The 27,423-nt window shown below is 35.9% G+C and overlaps 1 protein-coding gene across 3 annotated transcripts in view; it reads left to right on the forward strand.

Annotated features, from left to right (window-relative positions):
* BRIP1 (BRCA1 interacting helicase 1) overlaps positions 1–27,423 on the forward strand; it is a 182,294-nt gene that overhangs the window by 53,077 nt on the left and 101,794 nt on the right. For all 3 annotated transcript variants that reach the window (XM_061390217.1, XM_061390216.1, XM_061390218.1), the window contains exons 7-11: positions 623–913; positions 6,404–6,625; positions 8,723–8,922; positions 12,275–12,407; positions 25,161–25,315. In XM_061390217.1, coding sequence (XP_061246201.1) covers positions 623–913; positions 6,404–6,625; positions 8,723–8,922; positions 12,275–12,407; positions 25,161–25,315 — 1,001 coding nt within the window. The remainder of the gene's footprint in view (positions 1–622; positions 914–6,403; positions 6,626–8,722; positions 8,923–12,274; positions 12,408–25,160; positions 25,316–27,423) is intronic.

The raw sequence follows: 27,423 nt of genomic DNA on the forward strand, positions 1-27,423 counted from the left end.
TAATTGAATTTCAGATATACTTGTTCCACACAAGCAGTCTGTCTTCATTATTAAATATTAATAATTTGCATTCATTTTCATACCTTTGCTAGAGAATAGTTTTCTCTTATTGTTTTTGAGTGATGATTTAAATTCAGCTTGATGTTTCTATTCTTTTGTAAGTTATGTTAAAATGCTTTTTAAAGTACTGGTTTATTAAAGGATATTTGAATGGATTGTGCTTTGAAGAAAAATAACACTCTTAAATCTAAACTGTAATATCACAATTCACTTGAAGCCTAAGCAAAAATGAAAATTGTCTTTCGTTTTGTCTTAGTTTTATAATTTATGAAAGAGGAGAATTAAAATATACTTAAAACATTTGAAATTTGAGAGTGGGAGTAGTATGTTAGAAAACAGTGCAAATATGGAAACATTTGTAACTCAAGAGAGAAAGAGAACCAATTTGAAATTGAATTTGCAGTTTTTTCTTTAAAGGCAAATTTTAGATGATGTGACATTATGGAATTTCCCTTTATTTGGCAACCGTGATTCGCTACTTATAGTTTTCATTCCATGAAAAGTTTGATAAAAATTTTATGGTAGTCCAGACAATAGTCATCTTTTCTTTCCTTTGTTACAGCCCCCTGGTCACTGTTCTAGGTGCTGTTGTTCTACCAAACAAGGAAACAGTGAAGATTCTTCAAATACCACTAAGAAGGATCATGGGGGGAAGTCCAAGATACCCAAAATATATTTTGGGACACGCACACACAAGCAGATTGCTCAGATTACTAGAGAGCTCCAGAGAACAGCGTACTCAGGGGTCCCGATGACTATTCTTTCCAGCAGGGATCATACTTGTGTCCATCCAGAAGTAATGGGTAACTTCAACAGAAATGAAAAGTGCATGGAATTGCTGGATGGAAAAAATGTGAGTAAAGTTCATTTATTTTAGGCAAAAAATTAGACTGAAAAGAAAAATTACTCCATTTTTAATGTGTTCATTTTATATGTACATTTACAGTGATAACTTAAGTCAGATTGATTGCTAGTGTTGATATTTTTTAAAAAATAATTTTACCATAAGGAAATCTTTTATTCAAGTTTAAAATTATTAGTTTTTGTGCTAAAACATGGGGATATTTATTTAATTCCTTGAAAATTAATTTCCATGTCTTAATTTCTTCTTTCAAAGATAGTCAAACATAGAGGTCAAATGAGAAAAAAACATTTAAGTGATTTAGCCTAACTAGATCTAATTGATATATTTTATATATTAAAAAATTTCAGAATAAGGTAATTTGCATACGACCTCTCTGGGCAAATTTTAAAATGTTTTTGAATTGAGAAATGTAATGATTTCACTGTCTCATCATTCTGATTAGTATAAACTTCTTTTTAAAATTACAGTAAATTATTAACTAAAGATATGTTATTTATGGATTTGAAATTTTCTAGGGAAATTTAGAATAATATGAATTTTGGCTAGGTGGAAATAAATAAATCTCACTAAAGTAATGATTTTTTGATAATATTTTGCCAGTATTAGTTTAGTTGTCTGTGTACCAGTTAGATAACTAGTTTACTCCAAAATTGAAGTTACAAGTCTGGAATTATACCCAGAAATTATAGTTGAACCATAAATTGATAGTATATGAAATGACCAATGATATTTTAATATATTTTGAAAGTTGTGTCTTTCTGTATTTTGTTGAACCAACATAGTTGGTTCTACACAAAAGTCTAAGAGCCATAGCCTCTTAGACTCTAGTTTCATTTAACTGTATATCATCCCCTAATGTATAATGTGAATAGATTATTTTTTATTATGCTTTTCTTTTTCAGTGCTTCCTATTATTATATGAAATTTATTCAACCTTTATTGGAATTATTCAAAAGAAGCCTCAATAGATACACAAACCCAATAGATAATATGAAATATAAGTACTAAAGGGCTTCAATGGAAAAACTTAAATGACTTTTTTAGAATCAAGAAGAGAATACAGAATAACTGAATCAAAACCATTGTTAAAATTGTATGATCATATTTGTTTCCATATATATTCTTTGTAACTGAGGAATTGTGCAATCTTTTCACTGTATATTTAAAAAGTTCTCTTCAAAGAGAGATAAAAATATTAAAAAGCTGAATGTTAAAAAAATAATAAAATAGAGAAAAGGCTCTTCATGATAAAAACCCATAAATTTTATACTTAAGTAGACTTCTTTCCATATGTGGCTAACTGATCTACTAAATTCCTCAAATGCTTGAAATTTGTTTTTAGTCTGTGCAGAAAGATTTGCTGGCATAGTCATTATTTTTTGCTACTTGCTATTGAGAAACTTATCATGTGATTATGCATTGAAAGCAAATATTTTATGTAATCTTTTAGAATCCTGCAGTGCTGGTTATGTCTTTTGATTGATCTTTACTCTCCTAAGTTTGAATCTTGTAAAAATAAAAATCAAATAGACTTGAATATTCAGAACTTTCACTGGCCTTCAGGTTCTGTTTTAAAGTAAACAAATATTTTATTTTTGAATATTAACAATATAAATAATTGAAGCTATCTGCATTTGTCTTGACCTAATTCTGCCTCAGAATGGCTAGCTCATAAGGCATACATGAGCATTCTTTTTCTTGTTCCCAAGCCATAAGGGTAATTTGGTATTGTAATGAGGGCCAATTACAAAGTCACTAAAGGTGTCTGTGTTTACTATGGCTGAATTACCAAAGAGAAATGATAAATTGATAACTGACAGTTTAAGTGAAAAAGAGTTTAGAGTGTGATAACACTTCAATTGACAGACTCCCCTCTGGGTTATATTACACTGCTAAAATGGATGAGCTTTTCTGGTTTTGCTATCAGCCTGCACAGCAGTGTCATTCTAAGTGCCCTTAAAGTGTAAACTTTCTGATTTTTTGGCTTGATCCAAAGGCACATGTGTTTTTGTTCACTGTTTCTCTTATATTCCTATACTGGAAAAGCAATGCACATATCTGCTAAAAGTAAAATTTTGTTTTAATTAAGAAAAAAATCATCTTAACTAGCCCTAGAAATCATTCTAAAAAATTATTTTAGGTATAGAAGAATATCTGTTTTTTGTTAAGATGAGATTTAACAGTCCATAACCATAGACTTGAAGGCAACTTAGTGATCACTTTGTTATCAGTACAAATAAAAACTTTCAGAATAGTATGAAAGGTACTTGGAATGAAGAAATGGTGAATGTCATTATTAAGCTCAATCTGATATCAAAGTCAGTATGAAAGATACTTGACATACTTCCATATTTGGGTCTCTAGACCCAAAATCATAGAATTTTAGAGCTAGAAAGAACTTCAGAAATGGCAGTCAGTGGTCGGAGAACTCTTCAAAGGCTTCTAGTTCAGCTACTCTTGATGCCTAGTCACATGAGAAAGATGGGCCCTGAAGTTTGCCCAGTGACAGACAACTAATCAGCAAGAAAGAAAGCAAGTTTTCTCTTAACCATTACAGTTTTCACTGCATTAGAAACAAAAACAAATGGTGGTATATGGTATAGGGAAGTTGACATGGCATGAAGGATTAAAGAGAATAATAGAGATTAGATAAAGTAAGTGAAAATAATACAAAATTGAAGCAAGTGAACATGGTTAGGTGAGCCCTTTCTAATTCTGGTTTTTAATACCTTGGAGGAACAATAAGTAGTATGGCTGAATTAGCAGTCCTCAGCTGACCAGTTCTTGTCCTTGAATTTGCAGACATCTTTTGTAGGTTATGACCTTTTTATGAGTTACTCCATTTCTAGCAGTGTCTAGATATTTTTGTATATGTAATAATGTATGAATATTTTAAAAACAGATTTTCGTTTTTGATGGTTTGTAGATAAAAATACACATACACACACATACATCTCCCCAGTGGTTAAGAATAACAAACTGGGAAAGATAAATATTAGATTTCAAAATCACATTAATTTTTTTATTGATATATAAAATTAATGAATATTAAAATGGCCCATTATTTCACCACCTAGTACCAAATGACAATTGAAAAAGAAAACTAACATACATGGTTAGAGACTCAAAATTATGGAAAGATATTAAATGAAAGGAGAAGATTTCTCTTTCCAGTTCTTTCCATCTCTTTAAGGGACCTACTGTAAAGTTTTATGTATATTCTTCTAAAACACTTATAATATATGTTTTGTATAATGTATGTGTATAGATTATTTTTAAAGCTTAAAAATCAGCACAAAGACAAATCAACCTCATTTTTTAAGGACCATACTTGGGTTCAATCCTTGGGTTGGGAAGATCCCCTGAAGGAGAGCATGGCAACCCACTCCAGTATTCTTGCTTGGAGAATCCCCATGGACAGAGGAGCCTAGTGGCCTACAGTCTATGGAGTTGCAAAGTTGGACACAACTGAGCAACTAAGCATAGCACATACCATTTATATGAATTTGCCAGAATTTATTTAACATATCCTCTGTTGGTAGATATTTAGTTTATTTCCAATTTGGTGGGAGCTATTAAACAGTGCACTATATATATAATCACATTAATGGTGAAATTTTATTTGGTAGTTAAATTTCCTGTGTATTTCTAATAGAAGTAGAAGTTTATACTTCTAATTTTATAAACCTTTTAATAGGATATGATGCCTTTGCTAGGACTGTGTTTTATCAAACATCTTATTTTTGATTAGTGTATATATGTTAATAAAATTTCTTTACTTCAATAATAGAATGGCAAAGGACATTAGTAGATATTACCTGAAAGAAGATTCTATTTTTGCCTTTAAAACAGGCAAAAATAAAAAAAGATAATGTTGATAAAGGTGTGGAAAAAGGGTAATATAAAATGTTCATAAACATTTTCTGGAGGATAATTTGACAATACGGTTTTCAAGAAACTGAAAAATATACTCTCTGATCTCATAATGCCATTTCTAAAAATGTATGATAAGAAAATATTTAGAAATGGGCATAAAAGTGCTTGTTGCAGCATTATTTATAAAGCAAAAATTGAAACCAGTCTAAGTATCCAGTGATAAACTGATTGATCAGATGTGGCACATTAATCCAATATATGTTAGCAACAATGAAAAAAAACTTAGTGATATGAAAAGATATATTTGATAAGATTTTCAGTAAAATAGGCTATGAGAAAAAAGGCAGTACCAGTTTTGTAAAAAACAGTGACTGGATTGTTAGTAATCCTCAGTGCATGCACCTGGGGAAAATTTGATTTGTTCTTACTTTAATATTGGGTCACATTACAGAGATATATTGATATATAGAGAACAAATCTGAAATGAGATACATCAAAATATTAATAGTACATTTTTGATATAGTGGGACTTTAGGTAATTTATAGATTTTTGGTACACTTGTGTTTTCCAATTTTATATGATGAATACTTTTGTCCCCTGGGACATTTCTTCTTCCTTCTTTCCCACTTGCCATTCTTTTTTCCTTCCTTTGTTTTTATTAATATTTGTATTTGATTAAGTAGTACTGTCTCATGGCTCAAACTGAAAAGATACAGAAATGTCTATAGAGAAAAATCTCTCTCAGTCCTATCCCAAGTCATTTGGCTCTCATCTTTGAGAGCAACTATCCAGTACTCTTGCCTGGAAAATCCCGTGGATGGAGGGCCTGATGGGCTGCAGTCCATGGGGTTGCTAGGAGTTGGACACGACTGAGCGACTTCACTTTCATTCTTCACTTTCATGCATTGGAGAAGGAAATGGCAACCCACTCCAGTGTTCTTGCCTGGGGAATCCCAGGGACGGGGGAGCCTGGTGGGCTGCCGTCTATGGGGTCTCACAGAGTCGGACACGACTGAAACGACTCAGCAGCAGCAGCAGCAGTGATACTATTGCTCTTATGTATCCTTCCAGAAATATTTTTGCCTAATATAACTTTAATCAGAACAAAGTCACAACAAATATACTTAAAAAAATATGTTTCTCCATATACACTACCATATGTAAAATAGAAAGCCAATGGGAATTCGCTGTGTGACTTAGGGAATTCAAACTGGGGCTCTGTAACAATCTTGAGGGGTGGGAAAGTGTGGGACGTGGGAGGGAGGTTCAGGAGGGAGGAGGCATATATATACCTATGGCTGATACATGTTGATGTATGGCAGAAACCAACACAATATTGTAAAGCAGTTATCCTTCAATTAAAGATAATTTAATAAAAATGTTTCTCAAGTTAATCTGGAGTGTCTAGAGCTGTACTGATCTGGAGCTCTATCTGAGTTAGCTAATGTAGTTCTTTAAAACGGTTATATTATAGACCTGGTGGACTCTGTCTCCTCTGTTAAATCTTTATATTGTGGCTTAAATGATGTTTTAAAAATTCTGAGATAAACTTGTTTTAGTTCTTCTGTTCTAGTGTTTCAACCGTACATATTTGTTTTCAGGGAAAATCCTGCTATTTTTATCATGGTGTTCATAAAATGAGTGATCAACACACATTACAGACTTTCCAAGGGATGCACAAGGCCTGGGATATAGAAGAACTTGTCAGCTTGGGGAGAAAACTAAAGGCATGTCCATATTACACAGCACGAGAACTAATGCAAAATGCTGACATAATATTTTGTCCCTACAACTATCTTCTAGATGCACAGATAAGGGAAACTGTGAGTAGATATGTAAAAATTAAAATAATTTTTTTCCTATTTATTGGGATATGTGATGAATGTAAAAACTTTTAGATGTTTTAATGCCTTTTACTTTATACCTAATTTATGAAAAATGTATAAACAGAATGTTCAAAGTGTATTCTAGGGGATATTAAAAAATGAATTTTAGACATTGTCATTTTAATTATCAAAGTAATAAGTACTTTTAAGGACCTAGTACTGAAGTGGAATTATAAAATAATTTTTCAACCTTGACAGCAATGACGTTTTGGGCTACATACTTCGTTGTGGTGGGCTGTCCTGTGCATTATAGGATGTTTATTAGCGTCTCTGGTTTTGTACATTAGATACCAATAGTATACTCACAGTTGTCACAGTCAAAAATGTCTCCAGATATTACCAAATATCCCCTCGGCTGCAAAATTATCTCCATTTGAGACTCATTTATAGGTATCACTTTATGATAGCTATAAAGAATTATTATAAAATATTTATCTAAATCTATGTTTTGAAGAACTTAGGTTGGGAGAATATGCATACTATGCAAATTATTTTTTGTGAGCTTTGAATAAGTGAACTTTGGATACAACATTTATGTTTATTTACCTGGTTCTTAGAGACATCCAGTTGTTACAGCATAAGACAAAGAATGAATAATGGTATATTATTGCTCCTCTTTTTAGAACTGACTGTACAACTCTCATTAGCTTTCTATTTCTGGAAGTTCAAAATGAATGGCATTATATTTAATACCCCTATGGTTGAGCATGCACACAGCCTATCACAAGGACTTCTCAGCCCCTTCTGCCTCCTTGCCTTCAGCTCCTCCAACTATACATCCTTTTGTTTGGTTGCCTTTCAACTAGGTCTCTTTCCTTTGACCAACTGTATATATCAATGCCAAATCAGTCTTTCTAATATTACTTTTATAACATCTTTCCTCTGCTTAAATTCTCAAGCTTTCTCAAGATGATCAATGGTCTAACCTGAATCTGCCTTTTCAGCCTTTTCTGCTACAGACTTCCAACTTGAGCACTTGAAAAATTACCTCACAATCCCCTGAGGATACCTTGTTCTTTCCTGTATCTCTGCTTTTGATTACACCTCTATGTATTGAATTGCCCTACTCTCTGTCCAAATCCAAATTCCACTCATCTTTTAAACCCCAGTATATTTCGTACTCCTTCATTTTTTTTCCCTCAGCCATCTCCAGCCCTCTGTATATTATTGTTCCTCAGAATAACTCAGTGGCAATTGCTTTGTGACAGTTTGTATTAGAACTCTTTCAGTTGCCATTGACACAAACCCAGCTTTGGTAGGACTTACGAAAAAAATACTTGACTATTGTGGTGGCTTTATAATCAGGCAAGTTCTTCCCAATGGAAACAGTGATAACTATAGTTTGCTAGCTTTTTTCCAGCTAGGTAACCTGGAAAAAAAGTATAGTCACCTATAATTACTCTGGATGGCCTAGATTGGATCTCATACTCATTCTTGAACTAGTGTGACTACACAGGAATGGCATACTTTATTTAATTGACAGGCCTGGATTCTGAATCTACCCACATTATGAGAGTGGTACCTTGTTTAACAGATTAACAGTCCTACCGACATCACATGGGTGTTGGGGAAGAGTAGTTCTCTAAAGGATTGCAGAAAAGACTGAAATGAAACAGATACATAATATATTAGTATTTTGAGAGCCTTTTGAATCTTGTGCTGTTATTTAAAAAAAATTTTTTTTAATTAAAAAAATTTTTTTAAATCAGGTTTTTTAAAACTTCTGCTTTTTAAGTTATGTTGAAGATCCTTAACAATCCTTTGTGTAACCAGCTATACCTTGATCTTGGGTCACTTAACACGTATTATTTTGGTTGATAGGTTTACAAGTATTTTGAGGGTGAAAAATGGATAACTCTATAGATATTTGGTTGGTCTAAGTGCTTTACAAGTTTTAAGACTGAGAATCAGTTACTTCTGTAGTTGGACTTGTGATATTGGCCTGTGGTGTAAATTTTTGAATGAAGTGACCTGCCTATTGCTGTTAAATCCATTTTGCTGAATGTTTTACAAGAAAACTCTTTTATCTTATAGATGGACATCAATCTGAAAGAACAGGTTGTCATTTTAGATGAAGCTCATAACATTGAGGACTGTGCTCGGGAATCAGCAAGTTACAGTGTAACGGAAGTTCAGCTTCGGTTTGCTCGGGATGAACTAGATAGTATGATTAACTATAATATAAGGAAGAAAGATCATGAACCCCTACGAGCTGTGTGCTGTAGCCTCATTAAGTAAGAGCATTTGTCTTTCAGTGTCATTTGGCTGCCTTTGTATTGGAAACATGTTCTATTATGCCAAGTATTTTATAATCAGTAAACTTGGACCAGACTACTTGGGAAATGGATTATTCCTTGCCAGTTAAACATAGAGATAGCCTAGCCCAAACTTTCCTATTGATTAAGTCTTTCCTTGAGGTGTTTTTACTGTGTAGAAGTTTGTCATTTCTGTTTCACAGCATAGATGTTGAAAGAGTTATCCGTAGTTGCTGATTCTATTTTCTCATTTCCCATTCTTTCCTCACCCATCCCTGTAGTGTTTCTGTATGCATAATTCTACTGAGATTGTTCTTATCAAGATCACCAGAGGTCCACAGATGGCCCAATGCAAAGGTTATTTCTGTTATCTTACTTAGCCTCTCAGCAGTGTTGGTTGCTGTTGAATACCACCTTTATGAACAGTGTCTTTGTCTTCTGTGAAATAATATATATAGGTCTCTGTCGCCCGTTTCTGGCACAGAGTTCCTAAAACCTTTGTAGTTTCCTAATTGATAAGAGCACTAAGAGCATCTTCTGTTTTGTTGTTTCATTTTTGACCCCAGTTCCTGACAGAACTCCTAAATCCCCTGGGATTTCCTGGGTGATAGGACTGTCTTTTATTCTAATGAGGTGATGGTTGAAGGGCTCCTGAATGGATCCAGTCACTAGAAAAACCAAGCCATATTTAGAAGGTTGGGACTTTGAGCTCCACCTCCCCCTGGAAAGAGGAGAGGGGCTGGATAATGAATTAATGTTCCATCATGCCTTTGTAATGAAGTCTTCATAAAAATACCAAAAAAAAAGCTTCAGAGAGATTCTACATTGGTGAACACATCTATATACTTGGAGTGTGGTGTATTGCACAAAAGGACAGAAGTTTCTGTGCCCGGCAACCTTCCTGACTTCACCCTATTTATCACTTGCATCTGACTTTTTATCTATATCCTTTATTATATAATAAACTGGTAAATGTGTTTCCCTGATTTCTGAGCTGTTCTAGTAAATGCCCAACCTGAGGAGGGGGTTGTGGGAACCTCTGACTTACAGGTATTTGGTCAGAAGCACAGATGACAACCTGGACTTTTGCAACTGGCATCTGAGGCTGGGGGAGGGAGGAGGGACTGTCTAATGAGACTGAGTACTTAATCTGTGGGGTCTCTGCAAATTCAGTTAGTGTCAAAATTGAATTGAATTATAGGACACCCGTCTGATGTCTCAGAGAATTGCTTGTGTGGGGGAAAAAACTGACATGCATGTGAGACCAGAGGTATCAGAAGTGAAGTAGTGAGAACAAGCAGACACACAGGAATGTGTTTTCCTTAGACAGCTTCTGTGACACCTCCTGGTTTTCTTCCTCCTCACAGTCCATTCTTTCTCAGTTTCTTTTGATAGTTCTTAATTTGTTTGATATTTAAATATTTAAGTGTGTTAGGGCTTGGTCTTGGATGCTCATTTCTTTTCTAGTTCTTCATTTTCCTTAAATTACATAACTCAAAAGCAGTGCGGACGAGGCCTGAATCTGTATTTGTCCCAGTCTCTCCCTGGAATGCTGTTTTTGTCTACTCAACTATGCTTTGTATCTCTGTTTGGATATAAAATTTCAACTTTCCAAAATACTCCTTTCTTTCCCTACTTACCCCACCTGCTCTGTCTTCCTTATCTAAGCAGGTACCACCAACCAGTTCCTCAAATCAAAAATCTAAGTATTATCCTTGATTACTGTCTCACCTCATCCAATTCGCCAGTAAGTTTTAAAAATGCCACCTACACAGTATATCCCAAATCCTTCAATCTCATATCTGTCATCCCAGAATCTTCTCTCAACTAGAACACTCTGCATGCGTGTGCTGAGTCACTTCAGTTGTGTCCTACTTTTTGCAGCTCTACGGACCTTAACCTGACAGGCCCCTGTGTCCATGGGATTCTGCAGGCAAGGATACTGGCGTGGGTAGTCATTTCCTTCTCCAGGGTGTCTTCCTGACCCAGGGATCAAAGCTGTGTCTCTTATGTCTCCTGCATTTGCAGCAGGTTCTTGACTACTAGTGCCACTAGGAACCCCCTAGAACACGGTTGAAGTGAAGTGCAAATCGTTCAGTCATGTCCGACTCTTTGCGACCCCATGGACTATACAGTCCATGGAATTCTCCAGGCCAGAATACTGGCGTGGGTAGCCTTTCCCTGCTCCAGGGGTTCTTCCTGACCCAGGGATCAAACCCTGGTCTCCCGCATTACAGGCGGATTCTGTACCAGCTGAGCCACAAGGGCAGCCTCCTAATAGGTCTCTCCTTTCATTTTTGCCTTTCTCCTATAATGCCTTCTGCCTTTAAACTGGAATCATCTTTTAAATGCTTAAAGTAGATTATCTCTCTTATTTGAAATCCTCCATTTAAAATCTTCCCATTATACTCTCAATAGAATTCAGACTTCTTATCCTGGCCCGATATCATCTGATTCCTACTTATCACACTAACATTGCTCATACTATTATTCTCTCTGCCTGTTGTGTTGTAATTACATTGACTTTGAGGTTTTTAAATAAGCAAAATTTGTTAATCACCCCCAGACATTGCTTCTGCTTGGAATACTCATTTATTTTTTCCCCTTGATTCTCACATGACTGAGTGCTTTCTGCATTCAGTTGTTAGAATAAATGTCACCTCTAGGAGAGCTTCCTTGACACTCCAAATGAAAGTAGCAATTAGATGACATTAATCCAATTTATTTTCATAATATCACTATCACTACCTAATGTTTTCATGTTCATGGATTTGTTTCTAAGTTTATTTCTACTTCCCTTTAGTAAAATCTCATTTCCATAAGAATAAGGACTTTACCTATTTTATTTACTGCTGTATTTCCACTACCCAGTGTAGTGTCTGGCATTAATACATTTAAATACTCACTGAATGTACAAATGCCTCTCGTGTGTTTGTAAGTCAATATATTAGTTATTTTCTAGTAATTCCATTTTAATGTTAATATTTAATGCTGTAATTTCTTTATTAGCTTTCTTGTGTTTCTTTTTATGTGCAGACCAAATTTGTCAGTTGGAGAGACACACCAGTTAAGCAGTGTAAATTCACAAAACACAAATTGGGGATCACATGCATCTGTCTCTTTTCCGAACAAAAGTTTGCTTTTTAGCTGTATGATTACTTTGTAATATGAAGCATACATGCTATTTAACATATGTCTTAATTAATCTACATTTATGTGCTAAGAGCATCAAGGAATACAGATCAGTGTATCACATTTCTGTTTGTTCTGTTGAAATAGTGGTGCACATAAAGATAATATTGGTTGATGAAATTGTTTTATTTTATTCCAGTTGGTTAGAAGCAAGCTCTGAACATCTTGTGGAAAGGAATTATGAATCATCCTATAAAGTATGGAGTGGAAGTGAAATGCTCTTAAATTTACACAAAATGGGCATCACCACTGCTACTTTTCCCATTTTGCAGGTAAGATTTTTTTTCTACCTGTAAAATTTATTTAGTGAATTAGAAATGACTTAATACTGCTAAGTCACTTCAGTCGTGTCCAATTCTGTGCGATCCCATAGACGGCAGCCCACCAGGCTCCCCTGTCCCTGGGATTCTCCAGGTAAGAACACTGGAGTGGGTTGCCATTTCCTTCTCCAGTGCAGGAAAGTGAAGAGTGAAAGTGAAATTGCTCAGTCATGCCCTACTCTTAGCGACCCCACGGACTGCAGCCTACCAGGCTCCTCCGTCCATGGGATTTTCCAGGCAAGAGTACTGGAGTGGGGTGCCATTGCCTTCTCTGAAATGACTTAATAGTGAATAATTAATCCAGAGTAAAAAAAAAAAAGTAGCAATTGTTTTAAAATTTTATTGGATCTGTTTGATAATCTAAGTGATGACATAAATTATAGATGAAAAAGTAGCATTATTAGTTTGAAGGAAATATGGATTAATTAATATGCAATTAATTACTTTGTTTAAAGCTAAAAGAAGTCAGTAATTTTAGGTTGTAAATATTTTGTCAACTATAAATTTTAAAATTTGGAAAATAAAAAGATAAATTCATATTTCATTCTCCTTAACTTAGAGGTTTTAAACCTGGGTGTAGAGAAATCATGAGTGGGCTACAGGATACTGTGAACCTTATGAAATCGCATTCCAAATTTTATGAGTGTGTTCTTTTGTACATCTTCCGGATAGAGGCTTGATGCCTGAACACTGTTTTCAGAAGAATGTTTGTTTTGGGTTCTTTGTTTTGTTTTTTTGCAGATGAGAATGTTTTTCATTTCTGTCTTTGTTCTTATTTATTTATATTAGTTGACTTTTATTTTTGGTGTATCTAAGTAATTTTTAAGTAGTTTATTCCATAATTTCATATGTAGACATAGATACATTGTTGGGCTAGAAAAACCTACAGAGGAAAGGATAAATATCTGAAAGGGTATACATCAAAACTATTAATAGTGGATTACTCCTGGGACATTAAAGCAGGTGTGAGGAGTGGAAGGTTGCAAACTTACTTTTCATTTTACTTTTGATAATACTTTTTTTTTTAAGACATAAAAAATGCATGATAAAAAAATAACCTGCAGAAATGAATAATCAGTAAAAAAAAAAAGTTTCTTTCTTACTCTGATGTTCCTATTCCCATATCCAGAGGGAACACCTAAGTTACTTGAATGTCCTTCACAACACAGTTTATGCAGATAGGCATTTATAGCTTTCTTACTAGCTCTAGGGGGCCCTCGAAGACAATGCCTCTGCAAATGAAGATGACTTCCCAGATCACCCTTCAGTGACAGACTTGCTGTCCAGTTGAAGCGAATGCAGCTTGACTTTACTTTTTAAAGTGGTTGTTCTATGTTAAATTGAGCAAAACGGAAGGAATTCTCATATACCACCACCCCCAGCCACAGATGCTATAGATACTCTTATTATTAACATCTTGCAATACTAGTGCATTAATTACAGTTGAACCAATATTGTTACATTGCTTTTAACGAAAGTCCATGGTTTATGTTAGGGTGCACTTTTTGTGTTGTACAAGTCTATGACTTTTGATGAAAACATAAAGTCATGTATGTACCATTAAAGTATCATACAGGATACTTTCATTGCCTTAAAAATCTTCTGTGCTGCACTTATTCTTCCTTTCAACACACCTCATGTCCTCTGCTGAGCCTCTAGTAACTGCTGATTTTTATTTCTGACTCCATGGTGTTGCCTTTCCAGAATGTCATATAGGTGTAATCACATGGCATGTCGTCTTTTTAGACTGGCTTCTTCCACTTAACAGTATACATTTAATGTCTCTGTGACTTGGCAGCTCATTCCTTTCTATTTCTGAACTAAATTCATTGTATGTATGCACCACGGTTTGTTTATCTGTTTACTTACTGAAGGACATATTGGTGGTTTCTAAGTTTGGGAAATTATGAATAAAGCTGCTGTAAACATTTGTGTACATGTTTTTGTATGGACATACTTTCTTCTCATTTGGATAAATACCTAGGAACACATTGCTGGATTGTATGGTAAGACTGTGTTTAGCTTGCAAGAAACTGCTAAACTATCTTCCAAAGTGATTATACCATTTTACATTCCCACCAAAAGTTAGTAAGAGTTCCTGTTGTTCCACATCCTTGCCAACAATTGGTGTTTTGAATGTTAGCCGTTCTAATAGATAGGTAGTAGTATGTCCTTGTTGTTTGAATTTATGTTTCCCTCATCAGTTTTCATTCCAATCCCAAAGAAAGGCAATGCCAAAGAATGTGCAAACTACCACACAATTGCACTCATCTCGCACACTAGTAAAGTAATGCTTAAAATTCTCCAAGCCAGGCTTCAGCAATATGTGAACCATGAACTTCCAGATGTTCAAGCTGGTTTTAGAAAAGGCAGGGGAACCAGTGATCAAATTGCCAACATCTGCTGGATCATCAAAAAAGCAAGAGAGCTCCAGAAAAACATCTATTTCTGCTTTATTGACTATGCCAAAGCCTTTGACTGTGTGGATGACAATAAACTGTGGAAAATTCTGAAAGAGATGGGAATACCAGACCACCTGATCTGCCTCTTGAGAAACCTGTATGCAGGTCAGGAAGTAACAGTTAGAACTGGACATGGAACAACAGACTGGTTCCCAATAGGGAAAGGAGTATGTCAAGGCTGTATATTGTCACCCTGCTTATTTAACTTACATGCAGAGTATATCATGAGAAACACTGGGCTGGAAGAAGCACAAACTGGGATTGCCAAGGAGAAATAACAATAACCTCAGATATGCAGATGACACCACCCTTATGGCAGAAAGTGAGAAAGAACTAAAGAGCCTTTTGATGAAAGTGAAAGAGGAGAGTGAAAAAGTTGGCTTGAAGCTCAACATTCAGAAAACTAAGATCATGGCATCTGGTCCCCTCACTTCATGGCAAGTAGATGGGGAAACTGGACACAGTGGCTGACTATTTTTCTGGGCTCCAAAATCACCACAGATGGTGATTGCAGCCATGAAATTAAAAGACGCTTGCTCCTTGGAAGGAAAGTTATGACCAACCTAGAAAGCATATTAAAGAGCAGAGATATTACTTTGACAACAAAGGTCCATCTAGTCTTCTTTGAACTATAAAGAAGACTGAGTGCCGAATAATTGATGCTTTTGAACTGTGGTGTTGGAGAAGACTCTTGAGAGTCCCTTGGACTGCAAGGAGATCCAACCAGTCCATCCTACAGGAGACCAGTCCTGGGTGTTCATTGGAGGGACTGATGTTAAAGCTGAAACTCCAATACTTTGGCCACCTGATGAGAAGAGCTGACTCTCTTGAAAAGACCCTGATGCTGGGAAAGATTGAGGGCAAGAGGAGAAGGTGACGACAGAGGATGAGATGGTTGGATGGCATCACCAACTCGATGGACATGGGTTTGGGTGGACTCTGGGAGTTGGTGATGGACAGGGAGGCCTGGCGTGTTGCAGTTCATGGAGTCGCAAAGAGTTGGACACGACTGAGCGACTGAACTGAACTGAACCATCATTTCACATGCTTATTTTCTATTTACATATTTCATTTGGTGAGATATTGATATCTCTTCAGATATTTTGCCTGCTGTTTTCTTATGGTTGAGTTTTAAGAGTTCTTTGGATTTTTTTTTTTTCCTGTTAAACAATGGTTTTATGGCTTGAGTACAGTAGACAAATTTATGCAACCAGGGCAGAGGCTATGCTGACTCATATTTCCAATTAGTGAGGAGGACTCCTTTGGTATTATAATGTGAATATGGCTCTCAATCAGAGTCAGATGGAATTTAGCATCTTTATCCTTTCTGTTCTTCTCAAGATGCTTTCAAATAGAAGCTGCTGCTGCTGCTGCTGCTAAGTCGCTTCAGTCGTGTCCGACTCTGTGCGACCCCATAGACGGCAGCCCACCAGGCTCTGCCGTCCCTGGGATTCTCCAGGCAAGAACACGGGAGTGGGTTGCCATTTCCTTCTCCAATGTATGAAAGTGAAAAGTGAAAGTGAAGTTGCTCAGTCATGTCCAACTCTTTGGCACCCCATGGACTGCAGCCTACCAGGCTCCTCTGTCCATGGGATTTTCCAGGCAAGAGTACTGGAGTGGGTTGCAATTGCCTTCTCTGTCGAATAGCAGCAGCTTTCTTAATTAAATGATAGAGATCCTCGGGAAGATCAGGAGCAAGTCCTTTGCACTTAAGAGTTCTCAAGATTTTATTGCCTTCACAAAACATACTTGTGTAACACCATGTGAGTCTCTCAGATCACACAGATTTGTGAGGAGTTAGGCTCTTCATGTTGGCTCGTTTGTAGATCTGCTCCTTCACATCATCAGCTGTCAGCTTCAGCCAGGTGGGGATGCTCTGGCAGTAGGGCTGAGCCGACTGGGACAGGCCCCTCTCGGGAGCGTGCATGCGACCCGTGAGGGTGGTGGTGGTAGCAAAAGGTCCTTTGGGTATTTCATATGCAAGACCTTCATCTGATGTGTGTTTGCAAATATATTCTCCCAGCCTGTGACTTGTTTTTTCATCCTGTTAATGGAGGCTTTCATGGAACATAACGCTTTTAGTATTAATAAAGTTCAAGTTTTTTTTCTTTAATGGATTCTGTTTTTGTTGTTTGATCTAAAAATTTATCACCGAACCCAGAGTCACCTAGATTTTCTCCTATCTTGTCTTCTAGAAGTTTTATAGTTTTGTATTTTATATTTAGGTCCATGTCCCGTTTTGAGTTAATTTTTGTGAAGTGTGTTAGTTCAGTGTCTAGTCGTCTCTTTGGATGTAGATGTTACTGTATCACTGTTGAAAAGACCATCCTTTCTCCATTGGATTATCTTTGTTCCTTTGTCAAGAGATCAGCTGACTGTATTGTGTTGGCCCATTTTTGGGCTCTCTATTCTTTTCCACTGATACACTGTCTATTCCTTTATCAGTACCACGCCTGTTTTTATAGTAAGTCTTGAAGTCAGGTAGTGTCAGTCCTCTGAATTTGTTTTTCAGCATTGTGTTTGCTATTCTGGGTCTTTCATTTTTCCATATAAACTTAGAATTAAACTGAGCAGGACCCTGTGGTGCTCCTGGGCATGGAAGCCTTTCTGTCCCCCATTTCTTGTTTATAAGGAACAGACTCCAGTCTCCATGACCTTCCCTGGGTTTCAAGGGCAAATTCGAACAGTTGGTAATTGAGGAAGGGAAGAGATGCAGAGACTAGGGAGGAGAAGCCAAGGAACTATCTGAGGCAAGATTAGAGGAACCAGGGAAGCTCATCAAAGCTCATCATTATTAGGAGACCACCTGAGACAAGATTTAAGGCATATAGATCCTGCATGCATTCTAATCTTGTTCAGTTTAGTTCAGTTGCTCAGTTGTGTCCGACTCTGCCACCCCATGGACTGCAGCACACTAGGCCTCCATGTAGTTCACCAACTCCCGTAGCCTCCTCGAATTCATGTCCATCAAATCAGTGATGCCATCCAACCATCTCATCCTCTGTCGTCACCTTCTTCTCCCACCTGCAATTTTTCCCAGCATCAGGGTCTTTTCAAATGAGTCAGTTCTTCGCATCAGGTGGCCAAAGTACTGGAGTTTCAGTTTCAGCATGAGTCCTTCCAATGAATATTCAGGACTGATCTCCTTGAGGATGGACTTGTTTGATTTCCTTGCAGTCTAAGAGACTCTCAAGAGTCTTCTCCAACACCACAGTTCAAAAGCATCAATTGTTCAGTACTCAGCTTTCCTCATAGACCAACTCTCACAACCATACATGACTACTGGAAAAACCATAGATTTGACTAGATGAGCCTTTGTTGGCAAAGCAATATCTCTGCTTTTTAATATGCTGTCTAGAATGGTCATAACTTTCCTTCCAAGGAGCAAGCGTCGTTTAATTTCATGGCTGCAGTCACCATCTGCAGTGATTTTGGAGCCCAAGAAAATAAAAATACTCTCACTGTTTCCCCATCTATTTGCCATGAAGTGATGGGACCAGATGTCATGATCTTAGTTTTCTGAATGTTGAGCTTTAAGCCAACTTTTTCACTCACTTCTTTCACTTTCCTCAAGAGGCTCTTTAGCTCTTCATCAATTTCTGCCATAAGGGTGGTGTCATCTGCGTATCTGAGGTTACTGATATTTCTCCCAGCAATCTTGATTCCAGCTTATGCTTCATCCAGTCCAGCATTTCACATGATGTATTCTGCATATAAGTTAAATAAGCAGGGTGACAATATACAGCCTTGACATACTCCTTTCCCGATTTGGAACTAGTCTGTTGTTCCATGTCCAGTTCTAACTGTTGCTTCTTGACCTGCATACAGATTTATCAAGAGGCAGGTCAGGTGATCTGGTATTCCCATCTCTTTCAGAATTTTCCACAGTTTATTGTGATCCACACAGTCAAAGGCTTTGGCATAGTCAATAAAGCAGAAGTAGATGTTTTTCTGGAACTCTTTTGCTTTTTCCATGATCCAGCAGATGTTGGCAATTTGATCTCTGGTTCCTCTGTCTTTTCTAAATCAAGCTTGAACATCTGTGAGTTCACAGTTCATGTATTGTTGAAGCCTGGAAGTTCCTGCTTCACGTACTGTTGAAGCTAATCTTGTTAGCAACCAAGAACTTGAATTATTGCTATAAAACTCCTCCCCAAATCCTCCCAAGTTGGGACACACAGTTTTTCCGGGTTTCTTTTGCCTGCAAAGCAGTTGAACTATTCTTTCCTACTTTACCTAAAACTGTCTCCAAGATTCAATTTGGCATCAGTGCACAGAGGCTGATCTTTTGGCTTAAGAATCAGTTTGTCAGTATTCATGAAGTATCTTGGTGGGATTTTTTATTGGACTGCATTGAATTTATAGATCAATCTGGGAAGAACTGACATTTTAACAATATTGAGTTTCTTATCCTTTAACATGGAGCATCTCCATTTATTTAGATCATCTTTGATTTCTTTTATCAGAGTTTTATAGTTTTTCTCTTAGTTTTTTTTATTTTTTATTTTTTTAAGGCAGTGTAACTTTTTTAAAATGTATTTTTGGCTGCATTGAGTCTTTGTTGCTGCAGATGGGGTTTCTCTACTGGTGAGGAATGGGGGCTGCTCTCCAGGTGAGGTGTGTGGGCTTCTCACTGTGGTGACTTGTCTTGTGGAGCTCAGGCTCTAGTGTGCATGGGCTCAGTAGCTAGCACTCGGGCTCAGTAGTTGTGGCTCAGGGGCTTAGTTCCCCACAAAGATTGTGGAATCTTTGTAGACCAGGGATTGAACCTGTGTCCCCTGCGTTGGCAGGCGGATTCTTAACCACGAGACCACTAGGGAAGTGCCCTAATATAGGTTTTTTTTTTGTTTTTAATTTGGCTGTGTCAGGTCTTAGTTGCGGTACATGGGATGTTTCTTTCTTGCATCATGGAGGATCATTTGTTGCAGCATGAGGACGCTCTAGTTGTAGAGCTTGGGCTCAGTAGTTGCAGCAGGTGATCTTAGTTGCCCTGTGACATGTGGGACCTCAGTTTCTTGACCAGGGATCAAACCAGTGTCCCTTGCATTGCAAGGCAGATTCTTAACCACTAGACCACCATATAGTGAGGTAAGTCCCTCCTCATATAGTTTTAAAGAGATTTTTGAACCAAAAACAGTTAAAAACTATTGCCAACAGAAGTAGCTTCTGGACTAAGAGTATTTTTTTTTTAATATTTTTTATTGGAGTGAAGTTGCTTTACAATAGTGTACGAGTATTCAAAATATATTTTAATTTGATTGTATTTATCTGAACTTTTAAAGTGCAACATACCATAAGTATTTTTTCATATACTTTTTCATTTTTTTGCATAAGCTTTTTGCAGTCTACAGATTTTTCATATCAATAGTAAAATGGATTGAATAAATTGTAAGATATTCATATAGTAGAATACTACACAGCAATTTAAAAAAAAATGAACCACTGCCTCCACAACTGTGTAAATGAATCTTACAGACATTATGTTGTACAAGAGAAACCAGCACAAAAGAGTACAAACCGTATGATTTCATTTTTATGAAATTTAAGGACAAACATAATTATGCTAGTAGAAATCAGAATACTGGTTACCACTGTGTAGGGATAAGGAGTAGTTCGGACTGAGAAGGGACACAGGGGAACTTTCTGGAGTTTGAGGAATTTTTTTTTTTTTTTGAGGAATGTTTTGAATCCTGATTTAGTTTTAGTTATACAAGTGTGCATATGTGTGTGTGCGCACTTGTGTTTAATGACTGGTACACTTAAGATTAGTGCACTCTATAAAAAAAATACAAATAAAATGTACGTCAAAGGAAAAAAACTCGAAAAATACAGAAAGGTACAAAGGAAAAAAAAAGACTTGTAAACATAAAAATGATTATTAGTAGCGTTTAGGTCTGTGTGTACCTTGTCTTCTGTGTGTGTATTTGCTTAACATAAGTTAATTTTTGAGATGAAATTTTTTTACCGTCTCATTTAGTAGTATGTTATGAGTACTTTCCTATTTTAATAAAATTTCTTTCACATGATTTTTAGTTGCACTGTAGCATTTTTGTGAGTGCACATATTATAAATTATTTGACTAATCTGGCATTTGACATATAAGTTGTTGCCAGTTTCCTTTCAATAAGAAAAGGTTCTAATATGAACAGCCTTGAAAATAGATCTTTGTATATATTTTTGACTGTTTCCTTTATATATTCTAAATATTAATTCTTTGTTGCTTATTGTGCTGCATGTATTATTCTTGTGTCTATGGCTTGTTTATGGTGTCTTTTTAAGTTTTAAAATTTTAGTGCATTCAAATGTATCCATGTTTTTTCTTTTAGTTTAGTTTTCTTGAGTTTAGTTTTAGTTCTTATCCTTTGTGACATTTTTCTTCTAAGAGTGTTAGTTTTCTTTTTTAATAAATGTTTTCAACCACCTGGGAGTCATATTTGTTTATGTTGTATGGCACAGAATCCATTTTATTTCCTTAATGAATTTTCTCATCATCATTTACTAAATAATCCATCTATTTCACTCTGATTTGTAATGCCACTTCTGCCCCATAGCTGATTTTATATATGTGTAAGCTTATTTCTGGACTTTTGTGTTCTTTGATCGTGTTTGTCTAAGTTATATGATTTGTTAATTACTGTAGCATTAGAAAAATGCTGATACATGGTGATAAGGCGTATCTCCTCATTTTATTTTCCTTTGAAACGATCCTGGCTGTACGTTGCATTACTCTGCCATTTGAATTTTATTTTATTTTATTTTTAAACTTTACATAATTGTATTAGTTTTGCCAAATATCAAAATGAATCCATAAGAATGAGCTTATAAATGTCTATGAACAAATCAGTTGGAAGTTTGACTGTAATTGCATTAAATTTATATATTAATTTAGAAAGAATTGACATATTACAGTATGAAGTTTTTCATTCATGAACAAGATACAGTTGTAATCATTTTTTATCTCTATATATCTTTCAATAGAATTTTGTAATTTAAAAGTCTTATTTACTTTTGGTTAGATTTATTCCTGAGAAGTTATAAAGTTTCTATTTCTTTTTCAAATGTTATAATTCAAAATTGCTTTTTCTGATTCTTATCAGTATATATAAATGGTAATTGACTTGAGATATAATTCACATGCCATAAAATTTACCCTTTAGAATATACAGTTCAGTGGTTTTTCCTGTAGTCACAGAATTATGAAAGTATCATTGCTGTCTCATTTCAGAATATATTTGTCACCTCAGAAAGAAATCTTATACCCGTTAGCAGTCATTCCCATTTGTTCTTACCCCAGATCGTGAAAACCTGTAATCCACTTTGTGTTTCTGTGAATCTACCTGTTCTTGTGACTGCCTTCTTTCACTTTGCATGATGTTCTCAGGGTCTATGTTGTAGCATGTATCAATACTTCATCCCTTTTTATTTCCAAATAATTTTACACTTTATGAATGTACTGTATTTTGTTTATCCATTATCAGTTGTTTCTACTTTTTGGCTGTTGTAAACAATGCAACTATGACCATTAGTACACAGATTTTTGTGCAGACATATATTTTCAGTTCTGTTTGGTATATACTTAGGAGTAAAATTCTTGGTCCACAAAGTAACTCTGTGTTTAGCTTTTTAAGAAACTGCCAAACTTTTCCATAGGGGCTGTACCATTTTACAATCCCATCAGCCATGTACAAGGATTCTGATTTTTCCGCATTCTCACCAACACTTGTTTTCATATCTCTTTTATTATAATCTTCGTAGGAAGAATGCAGTGATATCTCAAGAGGATTTTCTTTTCTTTTCCCTAATGACTCATAATGGCAAACAGTTTTTCAGCTGCTTATTGTCCATTAATATATCTTTGGAGAAATCTGTATTCAAATCCTTTGCCCTTTCTGAAATTGAGTTGTCTTTTATTGTTGATTGTTTAAGTCCTTTCTGTGTTCTGGATATGAACAGCATATTGGATATATGATTTGCAAATATTTTTTCTCATTTCATAGATGTAGTAATTTTACTTATTTTAAAATTAGATTAGGGAAATTTCCTTTGATCCCAAGAAATTCATCATTGTGATTATTGAATTGTTTATAAGTTAATTTTTACCACAGTAATGTGTGAACATAATTTAAAAGTCAGTGTTGTGGAGTGATTGTCCTCCAATTAAATAAAATAAATAAATTTTTAAAAAAGTCAATTAGTACTATCAAGAAAAGCATTCATCTGCCCCACTCCCAATTTTTACTTCTCAGTGGCTCTTTTAATTCTTGTAGTGGCTTTCTCTCATAATTAACCCCAATTTTCTAAGTAACATGTAGATTCAGCTACTTTTCAGTTTTCAAGTTTTGATATTCTCTATTGAATTCCCGTTAAGTATGGTGAGGATTCAGCTCCTTTACACACACACTTTCTCTCTCTCTTTCAGAAACACACACACACACACCTCCTCTCTTTTCCTCTCTGTCCCTCCCTCTCTGTTTCGTTTTCCTCCCGTCTTCTTCCCCTTTCTTCTCTCTCCATTTTCTCAGCATAATTATAGTAATATTCACTGTGCATGTCATCATATTCTGTGTTATCATAGTTCATGATAGTAATATCATGTAACTTGCTTAATTTATTTTTAATACAATTCTAGTTTTACTATGAAGTAATAATTACCTGTAAGTGTGTGTGTTTCCCCATTTGCTTAGTTTTCTATTTATCTATAAACCTAGCTATCATTGTTTAGATAACCTAGCCAGAGGTAGCTTTGGAGTTGTCTCATGGTTCAGTAGATAGAATTTCATTCAGTCCTTTAATTTTTATTACAGTGCCTTATTGTTAGGAGTTCAGAAATTACGTAGCTTTAGGAAGTAAATTGCCAGTTGTCTGCCAGTGTTGGAGAGGAATAGTAGCTTTCATGTAGGGTGTTTCTCAGAGAACTTGATTTTTTTTTTTTTTTTAAAGAACAAATTAGTACTTGTCTTTTGTTGATAATTTGTACTGTTGAATTATTCAAGCTCATATTATTTTTTTGTTCTTTATTTTTGAAAAATATTTTTGCAAGGACCTATTGTATAGCTCATGGAACTCGGCTCAATTTTATGTGCCAGCCTGGATGGGAGGCAGGTTTTGGGGGAGAATGGAGACACATATATGTATGGCTGAGTCCCTTCGCTGGTCACCTGAAACAGCCACAGTGTTGTTAATCAGCTATACCCCAATACAAAATAAAAAGTTTAAAGTCTGGAAAAATAAAAGTAAAAAAGTTTTTTCATATCCTTTAATGTTTTGTTCAGTGGAGACTAATTTTATTTTTAATAAATGTGTATTATTTCACAATATATCTGGATATTGAAATTTTGTTTTATTTATCCCATTTCCCCATTTTATTTTCATTGATTGTATTGCATTGCTCAGTTGCTCAGGCATGTCCAACTCTTTACAACCCCATGGATTGTAGCCTATCAGGTTCCTCTGCACATGGAATTTTCCAGGCAAGAACACTTCAGTGGGGTGCCATTTCCTACTCCAGGGAATCTTCCTGACTCAGGGGTCAAACCTGAGTCTCTTGCATCTCCTGTATTAGCAGGCGGGTCTTTACTGCTGGGCTACCTAGGATGTCTTATTTATCCTATTTCCCCGTTTTATTTCCATTGAGCACAGGTTTTATTGTCAAACATCAGAGTTGTCACCAGTATCTTTTATTGTTTCAATATTCAGAGTTTTCTCTTTCACAGTGTGGGAAATATATCTTAATGTCCACACTTCAGTCTGTATTTAAACTTATAAGCCATGTAATCACTAATGAGCCAGTTAAAATACATTTTGTATTTAGCATGTATTCTTTCTTTGCTTTTTTTTTTTTTTAAATTTTGCTTGTCACGTAGTCATGATTCTTAGCATAGGCATACTCCCTGGAGGTAATTCAGGGATTTAGGTGGCATATCAGATTTTTAAGCTTTTTAGAAACCATTTTGTACATTTTTATTTAGCCCATTGCTTTTGAAGGGCACTGAATAAAACTCTAATTGCCCGAAGAAATAATGAACTTTCTAAATGTGTAACTTCTTATTTAAATGTCTCTGAAGAGGATTTGAGAATATATGGGAATTCAGAATACATTGTTAGTACTTGCATATTAATGTTTGACTAAAATTTCAATTATATTTCATTTGGGTTTTATTAACAGTTTTAAGAATTTTCCTTTTCCTCTCTTTTCCCTCCCCCACCCCTAACCAGTACACTTAACATGCCAATTTCTTTACAGGGACATTTTTCTGCTGTCCTTCAAAGAGAAGAAAAAGTCCCATCAATTCATGGTAAAGAGGAGGCAAGAGAAATACCTGTTATTAGTGCTTCAACTCAAATAATGCTCAAAGGACTTTTTATGGTGCTTGACTATCTTTTTAGGCAAAATAGCAGGTAAGTAAAGATATCTGGTCTGTATTCTTCCTCTTAAAAATATTAGCCTTACTGGGTGCTAGCTACTAATTTTATGTGAGTACATGAGATAATGATACACAAGTGGTATAAATACCGCTCTTACTGGCACAGACTCAGTCAACTGGTGTTAGTTTTTGTTAATGAAAATGAGTATTGAAACCAGTAAATAAATACATTTAATTAATTTAGCATTAAATTTACAATCCTCTGAGACTAAATTTGCCTTCATTTAAGTATAATTTATATATGTTTCTTCCAGTGTCAGAAAGTCTCTCTTATTAATAAATCCTGTTTAATAAAATGTGAAAGCAGTCAACTTCCCACACACTACTCCTTAAGTTATAGTACTACCTGGCTCCAATGTTTTTTTAAGTTTTTTTCTTTTTTTTTTTAATGGTAAAATATCCTGGTGGCTCAGATGGTGAAGAATCTGCCTTCAATGTGGGAGACCTGGGTTCCATCTCTTAGTCGGGAAGATCCCCTGGAGAAGGAAATGGCAACCCACTCTACTATTCTTGCCTGGAGAATTCCATGGACAGAGTCCACTGTAGCCTGGTGGACTACAGTCCATGGGGTCGCAGAGTCGGACACAACTAAACGACTTACACACACACACACACACACACACACACACACACACACAATATAGGGCTTCGCAGGTGGCGCTAGTGGTAAAGAACCCGCCTGCCAATGCAGGAGATATAAGAGACATGAGTTCAATCCCTGGGTTGGGAAGATCCCCTGGAGGAGTGCATGGCAACCTATTCCAGTATTCTTGCCTGGAGACTCCCATGGACAGAGTAGCCCGGAAGGCTATAGTCCATGGGGTTGGACACAACTGAAGCAACTTAGCATGCATGCACGTATATATAATGTAAGACGGAACAGTTTAAACATTTTAAGTGTACATTTTAATAGCATTAACTATGGTCACATGGTTGTGCACTGTCAATTTCCAGAACTTTTTCATCATCCCAAACAGGAACTCTATACCCAGGAAACAGTGTCTTCCGTTTCTCTAGCACCATAGCCTTTGGTAACCTCTGTCCTACTTTCACCTTAATGGATTTGCCCCTTTTGGTGTCTCCTGTACGTGGAATCATGTAGTATAATGTTTTTAAGGTTAATGCATGTTATAACATACATCATTCCTTTTCATGGCTGCTGAAAAGTGGACACAACTGAAGCTAAGTCGCTTCAGTCATGTCTGACTCTGTGCGACCCCATAGACGGCAGCCCACCAGGCTCCCCCGTCCCTGGGATTCTCCAGGCAAGAACACTGGAGTGGGTTGCCATTTCCTTCTCCATTGCATGAAAGTGAAAAGTGAAAGTGAAGTCGCTCAGTCAGGCCCTACTCTTAGCGACCCCACGGACTACAGCCTACCAGGCTCCTCCGTCCATGGGATTTTCCAGGCAAGAGTACTGGAGTGGGGGTGCCACTGCCTTCTCCAATTTGTATGGCTGAATAATACTCTATTGTGAGTATATGCCATATTTTGCTTATCCATTTTTATATTGATAGACATTTGTATTGTTTCTACTTTTTATTGTGAATCATGCTGCGGTGAACATTGATGTACTAGTATCTGTTTTGAGTCTCTGTTTTCATTTCTGGGTACATACCCAGCAGTAGAATTGCAGGATTTATGGTAATTCTGATCTAACTTTTTTAAGAGCCACCGTACTGTTTCATAGCAGCTGCACATTCTAGATTCACATAATGATGCACAGGAGTTCCCAATTTCTCCACATCCTTGCCAGTACTTGTTATTATTTTTTTTTTTTTTATAATAGCCATCTTAATGAGTATAAGAGGTTTTGATTTACACTTCACTAATGACTGGAGATGTTGATCATCTTTTCATGAGCTTATTGTCCATTTCTATATCTTCACTGGAGAAGTGTCTGCTCAGCTCCTTCATCCATTTTTGAATGGGGATTTTGTTGTTTGTGAGTTGTAAGAGTTATTCTGCATATTCTGTTTCAGATATATACTTTACAAATATTTTGTCCTATTCTGTGTGTAGTCTTTTCACTCTCTTCGTAGTATTCTTTGATGCACAAAAGTCTTTAAATATTAATGAAAT

The sequence above is a fragment of the Bos javanicus genome, chromosome 19 (genome assembly GCF_032452875.1).
Source record: "Bos javanicus breed banteng chromosome 19, ARS-OSU_banteng_1.0, whole genome shotgun sequence".
Lineage (NCBI taxonomy): Eukaryota > Metazoa > Chordata > Mammalia > Artiodactyla > Bovidae > Bos > Bos javanicus.